The following is an 8429-nucleotide window of genomic DNA, read 5'->3' on the forward strand; positions in this document are numbered from 1 at the left end:
ATCACTTTACATCTTGTTGCATTACGTTCATATGTATGTGGAGAGCTCAGATCGTCAGTTTGGTGCTTATCGGTGAAGGATTGAACACAGGCCATGGTATGTCATTATTCTATGACATAGAGTATAGCGATATGACATGTGCTCCGATTATTATTATGAAAAGCGGAATAAGACGGGGTGTTCTTCTGCTCAACGATGCAGAAGGAATCTCGAGAAACGATCGAGTAGTCGCTGAGATATGTCAGATGGGTCTAGAACGGCAGGTTGCACAAAGAACGCCCTTGAACCACCTACAGCACATTGCACACTCTAACCTCACCTGACATATCTCAGCGACTACTCGATCGTTTCTCGAGATTCCTTCTGCATCGTTGAGCAGAAGAACACCCCGTCTTATTCCGCTTTTCATAATAATAATCGGAGCACATGTCATATCGCTATACTCTATGTCATAGAATAATGACATACCATGGCCTGTGTTCAATCCTTCACCGATAAGCACCAAACTGACGATCTGAGCTCTCCACATACATATGAACGTAATGCAACAAGATGTAAAGTGATCAGAGGTCTGCACAAGAACATATGAAGGCCGCATTTTCAATGCAATACCCCCTTCTGAACACATATCACATCTTCACCAAAACATCATCTATTCACTTGCTTCTTCTTTCAATGCGCTCTTAATGATCTCTAGGTACGATCCTGGGTGTATATAAGACGACACATGTATATACCATGTCACTGTGAAGTATGTCATTCTGAAATAACATATGACATCATACCTGCACCCCTCTAGCTATCCACCTGCGATTTTATACTAGAGCAGCTCTCATCTACAACTATATGTTGAAGAACTTGGCCGATCAATTGAATGCTTGTATATGTTCCTATATTGCACGCATTTTGGGGGGTATATGGGCTCAGTGCAGGCACACTCAGGCAAGTGTAGCTATTGCATTGTGTGTCATTAGGTGCGCATTTGAAATACAAGTAGATTGCAAAAAGAACGGAGGGAAACGGAGGGGAGCGGGAGGCAGGGTGTAGGGACAGCGAGCTCGCTGTTGGGGACGACGAGCACGGGTGGTGGGGCATGGGGCGCCGGTGTCCAGGCATGCCGGGGCAGTGATGGGGCGGTAGTCGGCAGAGCGCGCGGCGCCGGCGCGGGAAATGACGTAGGAGGGGCGGGGCTCTGATGGCGGAGGGGTCGGGACTCGGGACATCACGGGGCCGGGCGGGGAAAACATACAGGGGGAGACTGGACATATGCCATACTTAGTAGAGGCGTCGAATACTTCCCTGTAAGGAAAGCACCCTGTAGTTTAACTAATAGTTGGGGGTGGGTGGGATTTTGAGTCAAGGAGACTCGGCACGGCCCCCCGGATCACTCGAGTCTGGGAAACTGATATCCCGTGAGGGACAGGTGGCTACGCACAGACGCTGGATATTTTTCACCTGCTGGGCCGCCAAGACGTGAATACAGCGGACTTTGGCTCATCATTAATTGACTTTATACATTACGCTTATGTACAGGGATATTACTCATGCGCTGGATGCTTCTGTCCGTGGGCCATCCACAGACACCATGTGCAGACACGAGTGCCGTGTAGGTGGTCTTGTTGGGGCAGGGACGTGGTAAGCGTGGGGCAAGTACATAAGAGACGCACGCGACGCGTGACGTGGGGCGCGTCAGTCGAGCGTCTGCGAACGTGTCCTCGACCGAGGACGCACGCCACGTGTGTTGTCCCAGCTATACTCGCTTTTCCTCCCTCCACCATGTTCTCTGAAGAGCTCAAGACCCTACGGAGACTCGGCTTCCGTCATGTGCGCTGCTCCAGGACTCCCCGCGCGCCGTGCACTGACGCTGCGCCGGTATCCAGGTCCTCCTCCAGATCCTCAACTTCGTCTCCGTCCTCGCCTCGGGCTTGATGATCTGGAAAGGGCTCGGGCTCGTCACGAACACAGAGAGCCCTATCGTCGTTGTGCTCAGGTGCGTTTCTCAGCTCTGCCTGGTGCGCGCGTGCGGGCGCCATCTGTTTTTAGAGTAGCACTCTCATGCGTTCGTCCTTGCGGCCGCAGTGGCTCGATGGAGCCTGCATTCTACCGCGGCGACCTCCTCTTCCTCACCAACCCTTCAGACCAGCTGTATAAGACGGGCGACATCACTGTTTACAAGATTCCGGGCGCAGACATCCCGATTGTCCATCGCGTGCTGGAGACACATGATCTGGTTTCAGCACACAAAGGGTGCGCCAATATCTTCTTGTCTTTCTGCGCTCCCTCCTCCTCCCCCTTGCGACCCTTCGAAATGGCCTCTTCGTCCTTTTCCCCTGTGTTGGTCTCGTGGCATCTCGTTACTATGACTGACTGTGGTGTGCGTGGTGTAGACTCGTGGCGGCAAGTCCCCTCGCGCAACGGCAGCTACTTCTCACAAAGGGCGACAACAACCACATCGACGACTTGGAACTTTACCAGGGTCTGGAGTGGCTAGAGAGGAAACACATCGTTGGGAAGGTTCGAGGGTGAGTTGTACGCGCTTCGGTCATCGGCCAGCTGCTCAACTCCCTCATCGTGCAGGTTCCTGCCGTATGTCGGTTATGTGACCATTGCTATGGTAAGTCCAGCGACCGGCCATGCCATCCCTGTGTATGCTGACAATGGCTTCCTGTTTAGAATGACTTCCCACAGCTCAAATACGCGTTGCTGGGCGGGCTCGGTCTACTAGCGCTCGTCCAGAGGGAGTAGACAAGCACCTGTATTGTACATTAATTTATCGGAGGTTTTCGATTTGATCCTGTGTGTCAGGTCTCCCTCTCTGCGCAGCCCGTTGAAAAGCTTGCCAGGCAGTCGTGGACACGCTAGGAATACAGGCTTGTGACGACTCCGCAAGACATTGAGCGAAGAACGTTCGATGCAGCGCTCTCCCTTCGGCCGAACGTGCATCGAAGTGCTCCTCAGGAGCTGTAAAGTTGCCTATTCGTTATCTGTAGTCCCGTGTCGAGCCCCAACGGGTTTGAGATGGCTGTATGCGCCTGATTAGCAGCTGGTAGACGTGATAGGTCTTCCCCAGCAAGGCCATCAGTATTGCTTTCGAAGTCCAGACGAGGTCAAGATCTTCACCAGCATCATGCCTCGGCCACATCCTTCGAAGACCCCTTGGTGATCGGATATTCCATAGACACCATCCACCATAGCAGAATCGGGGCATTCACCAATAACAGGTGTCTGTCTTCGCCCTCTCAAAATACCAACTCTACGACGTAGGTGACGGAGTACGGGGCGGAGAAACAGGGGGTTGAAAGTCGTCAGTGGCGAAAAGGGTGGCTCGAGCGAGGGTAATTATGGGGAGATGCGGCGGCGAAAGGGGGAACGGTGCGAAAGAGAATGGGGCCAGTGGGAGTGCGGGGTGGCGGAGCGCGAGCGAACGAGCGCGGATCTTGGGCGACAGGCGGCGCGCGCGCGAGGACGAGGCGCGACTGTGCGTTGAGGACGTCGATGCGGACGGATGGGCGCGGTGTCCGGTCGAACTGCGGCGCGGCGAGGGACATACCGGATGGCGACTTGGAGGATACGGAGGGTGGCGGCGCTGGGGAGCCGGAATCTGAGGTGCGCGTTTTCGTACAGCGTATGCGCGGGCGTAGTTGGATGGATGCGATAGGCAAGGGAGACGAGGGGGAAAACGCCAGAGAAAGGATGAAAGGCGTACTCGAACAAACGGACGAGCCTGTCTCCACGCGGGCTGTCTACGGCGGCTCCTGCCTGCCTCTCTCAACTCAGATCCTGACGTCCGGGCTGGGCGCTGAACGCGAGCAGCTTCTGCGAGACAGGATGGGAGACGTCACATGCATCGCGCGCGAATGATCTTGGCAGTAGGGTGAGGTGCGAGGAGGACGGCGGGAGGTGGAATGCAACGGCGCACTGGAGAGGCGGGGCGATGTTCGTGGACGGAAACCATTGACGGACGTCGAACGCGACGCGTGACTGCTGTCTGGGCGCGGAAGCTATTGCAGCAACAGCAGCAGCAGCAGTGTGCGGATCGCGGCGCGGAGGGACCTGCAATATTTGGTGTAGCGTGTGGGGAGACGGTGGAGCTGTGCGGACGCGAACTGAACGGGGTAAGGTCGTCAATGCGCGGACAGAAGCTCAGGACGGCAGGGTGCGGCGCAGCAGTGAACGCGAGCGGAAAGACGCCGCTGAAGATGCGGGAACTTGAACGAGAGCGCGACGGATGGGGTTTGTGGGCAAGACGATGGCGCGTGTGGGCGGGGAGCGGCTGGGCCTGGTGTTGTGGCAGCGTGGACAAGGCGCGGGGAGGAAAAGAGTGGATGTCGGAGGAGGTGGATGAGGGAGAAGCGCGAGGAAGGACGGAGGACTTGCAAGCATCCAGTGAAGGAGCTGCAGGAGGGAGGGAAGGCGGATGGTCGTGCTGCGTACCGAGTTGAGAACCCTCGCGGTGGGCTCCAGGGGTCGTGTAGCGCTGCGCGGCGGTGTGCGAGTGGGTGACGGTGAGGTCAGCACAGGATACTCGATGCGGCAGGCGACCCACCTACCGTGCGTTTGCAGAACCCGCGACGAACGCGCAGTCAGCTGGACGACGTTGAATGAGACGGTTGGCATGGACAGGAGGTATAGGTCGCTGGGGAGTATAAAGGGACCCAGTGGTGCTCCAGAGCATCCTCACCTCTCTTCCCTTCTAGGCTCATATTCTTCCTTCGAACCCAACCTCAACCACTCGATAAGCAACAATGCCTTCTTCCAAGACCGCCACGCTCGGCTTTGGAGAGACCACTGTGACGATTGGACGCATTGGGGTGAGTAACCGCAATTTTCATAACCCTCCCAGGCCAACGCTCACCCTACACCCTTCATGACAGCACGGTCTGATGAACATGAGGTGCGCACAGGATACCACGGCACTCTCAAGTTGTTGGCTGATTATCTCCCCTTTCCATCCAGCACCCGCGACCCGTCCGACGTTCTTCCCGATGAGACCGCCTTCGCTGCGATCAAGATGGGAATCGACGCCTTGCCCGAGGGAGCGCAAATGCACCTCAATACCGGTTCGTCTCTCTCCGCAACGTTGTCCTCACCACTGAAGCTCCCACCCTTTCATCTAGGCGAATTCTACGGCAATGGTTTCAGCATCGCCAACCTCGAGCTCGTCGCTCGCTTCTTCGCCAAGTACCCTGAGTACGCCCCCCGCTCCTTCCTCTCCGTCAAGGGCGGCATGCTTCCCAACTCGGTCAAGGCCGACGGCTCGTGCGTGTTGCCTTTTATTTCAACTTCTGCAACAGCAAGCCGACTGACTTCACGCGCAGCCCGAGAACCTGCGTCGCAGCGTGACGACGATCGCGGCGACGCTCGCGCCCGGCGGAAAGAAGATGGACCTGTTCCAGATGGCGCGCGTGCCAACGAACGTGCCGTTCGATGAAGCGTTCGGAACCGTAGTCGCGCTCAAGGCCGAGGCTACTTCACGCACATCGGCATGTCCGAGTGCAGCGCCGCGACGCTGCGCAAGGCCCACGCCGTACGTCCAATCGCTCCGGGATGCGGCTCGGGGTCGGAGTGCTGACGGCGTCGCCGGGAACCGCAGATCCACCCGGTCTCGGTCGTCGAATCGAGGTCAGCGCGTGGTCGTACGAGGAAGAGACGAAGAAGGTGATCGCCGCCGCGCAAGAGCTCGGGATCGTGATCGCCGCGTACTCGTACGTCCCCTCCGCTTCTCTCGCCACCCTGTGAGGCTGAAAAACGCGCCGACGACACAGTCCACTCGGCCGCGGCCTGCTCTCCGGCACGATCAAGAGTGTCGACGACATCCCCGGTACGTCTCTCCTCGCGTACACATACAACGTTTCACCCCGCTGACGGACCCGGCAGCCGGAGACTACCGCGGAAGCTGACGCGCTTCCAGGAGGAGGCCTTCGCGCACAACGCGGAGATCGCGGAGGCCTTCGGCGCGGTCGCCGTGCGCAAGGGCGTCACCGCGTCGCAGCTCGCGCTCGCGTGGGTGCTCAACCTCGGGCCACACATGGTGCCCATCCCCGGAACTTCGTGCGTGTTCTTTTCGAGCGGAACGTGAGCGAATGGATCGGCTGACGGCGGGACACAGGTCGGCGTCGCGCCACCTCGAGAACATGCTGCGGCGGACGTCGAGCTGACCGGTGAGGACCTCGCGGAGATCAGCAAGGTGCTCGAGAAGGGCGTCAAGGGGAGTCGCATCATGGACGGTGTGCCGGCCGAGAAGCTCCGCCTGTGGGCGTGATATGCTGCGGGGGCTAGAAACACGGATGAAGTGCTGGACGATGGAGAGCGGTTTTCGAGTGTCGTCTCTTTCTCGTAGCTGCCGTTACCAACTTGTACTTGCGTGGAAAGAACCTTGTAGACACCGAACTCAATTAGATGATCCCCAATGCGAAGGGCGCCGCGCAAAGGGCGGCGAACCTTGTTTCCATTAAATTATCATGCTGACAATTCCCGCCTGCTGCTACTTCTCAGGTGTCGCCGGCCATGTCTCCAGCCGCGCTGCTCGAGATGACTCTGAAACCCATTATATCGCCATAAACACACAATCTTCTACTCATCAATCCTTCCCTCACTTCAGCTTAGCGAACCCAACGGAGTTCTGAGCGAACGAAAACGCGGTGTACACGTTCTTCATGAAGCTGTTGGAGGGAGCCCCAAACTCAACACCCGAAGGAATTCCTGTCAGACGACGTCGACAACGCACCTGTCGCCCAGAAGCCACACGTTCGAGCCCAGCCCAAAGTCCTGGCCCGCGAGCGCGCCCACGCACCACGTCGACCCGGCCCTCGTCACTCCCAGGCTGAAGTTGTTTTTCGAGACCGCCCACGCCTTCCCGGTGGGGCCCCAGCTGAACGCCACGCTCGGCGCGCGCGCGCACGGGTACTGGTAGAGCCCGTTCGCGGCGTCGAAGACCTTCGCTCCCGGGACGGCGGCGTAGAACGCCTTGACGGCGGCCGGGGGCCGTACATGATCGTCGTGCCCGAGTCGATGACGGTCTGGAAGCCGGAGGCGACGCGGGCGCCGTTCGCGAACGCGCTCGCGCCAGTGATCTGCCAGAAGCCGAGGGACGAGGGCGAGACGGGGTGGTACTCGAGCGCGCCGGTGTAGAGCGCGGAGTTGGTGCCGCCGAGGTAGAGCTCGGAGCCGGTCGTGGCGAGCTTGAAGCCGAAGACGTTCTGCTTGGCGGTGCCCTGGGAGAACGCGGTGTTGAAGAACGGTTTCTGGCGGGAGCGGAGTCAGGAGCGACCGGGGACGAGTCAGTCGCTGGCGCTCACATGCTTAAGATTGGACAGCTGCGGGAAGGCAAGACCCATGAGGCCGTCGACGACGTCACTTGTGAACTCAGACGACTCCGTGGTGACAGCGGAGAAGTACTGGCCGGTCGCCTTAATGCCGCCTACGGTCACTGTGCGGAGGCGTTAGCACTTTTCGTTGGGATGCGTGGTGCACGCTGACCGGTGTCGGTGTAAATGGGGCCGGACGCAGAGGAGCCGTCGCCGTACCCATCTCGAAGGTGCCGCTCTTCTTCGAGCTTGTGGAGGATCTTGCGGGGTTGTACTTCTTGTGGGAACCGCAGGAGGTGCATGCAGAAGACGGAACCCAGAGGTCCGACGAGCCGGTGTCGAAATCGATTAGGAACGTGGTCGGGGGCGTACCAATGGCAACCTTTCCCGCCCACTGAACGTCGTGGTCCTCGTCCGTGAGAGGAACGCCGGCGCGTTTGAGGGGATGGGCAGCGACTTTGGGATCTGGGATCGCCTCGACGCCATCGGGAAGGTGACCAGTGTTCGCCTTGATGTTGATCAGGTTCCTGCGGTACTTGCTGGGGTGTGGATACATTGGATGAACGAAAAAGCAGGGGGGTAGAGAATGCATACTTTGCGATCCTTGCGCCGTGCTTGACGGCCATCGCATGGTCGAAGACACCGTGGGGAGTGGTGAGCGAGCCACGCTTGTGGAGAGGGATGTTCACGCCGAGAGGGCGGGCCTCGGGAATAGGAGTGGCTTGAGAGAGCAGAGTGAGGGAAAGAGCGGGGAGAATGGCGTTGAAAAACATGAATGGTACAGCGACGAGCAGCGAGTGGGAGAGCAGAGGGCGGAAATGACCGTGCCCGCTGTTTCGAAACAGCGCGGGCGGGCCTTATACGGCCGGAAGGCTGCGGGGAAGGCGAGCTGATTCGAGGCGAGCATTGGGGACATGGATAGATGCGCATCGAGATCGGACATGTCGGGAACTAGCGCCACTAGGCAAGTCCGCCACAACAACCGCGTGGTGAGGTAGTGATACAACATTCTGGCCGGTTATGAGCTAGAGAATACTTGCGCTACTATCGACTACTCGAGGGGCTCGACGGCTGTTTTCAGCGGTAGAAGGAGGAGCGAGCGTGAGTTTGCCATTCAGCTTT

The 8429-nt window shown here is 58.2% G+C and overlaps 3 protein-coding genes across 3 annotated transcripts; 2 read left to right on the forward strand and 1 right to left on the reverse strand.

Annotated features, from left to right (window-relative positions):
• Window positions 1-1776: 1776 nt before the first annotated feature.
• On the forward strand, window positions 1777-2745 carry BXZ73DRAFT_51426 (uncharacterized protein; the record flags this gene model as incomplete). The annotated part of the gene is made up of 6 exons (XM_048020627.1): window positions 1777-1824; window positions 1881-1990; window positions 2080-2247; window positions 2388-2522; window positions 2578-2614; window positions 2674-2745. 6 exons carry the CDS (start codon window positions 1777-1779, stop codon window positions 2743-2745), a joined length of 570 nt encoding a protein of 189 aa, XP_047875062.1.
• A 2000-nt stretch (window positions 2746-4745) lies between these two features.
• BXZ73DRAFT_91634 (aldo/keto reductase) lies at window positions 4746-6262 on the forward strand (the record flags this gene model as incomplete). The annotated part of the gene is made up of 9 exons (XM_048026050.1): window positions 4746-4811; window positions 4875-4894; window positions 4957-5060; window positions 5118-5263; window positions 5319-5487; window positions 5594-5705; window positions 5766-5825; window positions 5878-6055; window positions 6110-6262. The coding sequence occupies 9 exons, from the start codon at window positions 4746-4748 to the stop codon at window positions 6260-6262; spliced, it is 1008 nt and encodes a 335-aa protein (XP_047875063.1).
• Window positions 6263-6592: 330 nt separating this feature from the next.
• BXZ73DRAFT_79750 (acid protease) lies at window positions 6593-8080 on the reverse strand (the record flags this gene model as incomplete). Its single annotated transcript, XM_048023156.1, has 6 exons — window positions 6593-6662; window positions 6728-6966; window positions 7017-7244; window positions 7299-7429; window positions 7527-7846; window positions 7902-8080. The coding sequence occupies 6 exons, from the start codon at window positions 8078-8080 to the stop codon at window positions 6593-6595; spliced, it is 1167 nt and encodes a 388-aa protein (XP_047875064.1).
• Between the last annotated feature and the right edge of the window lie 349 nt (window positions 8081-8429).

The sequence above is a fragment of the Epithele typhae genome, assembly GCF_022376455.1.
Source record: "Epithele typhae strain CBS 203.58 chromosome Unknown BXZ73scaffold_48, whole genome shotgun sequence".
NCBI lineage: Eukaryota > Fungi > Basidiomycota > Agaricomycetes > Polyporales > Epitheliaceae > Epithele > Epithele typhae.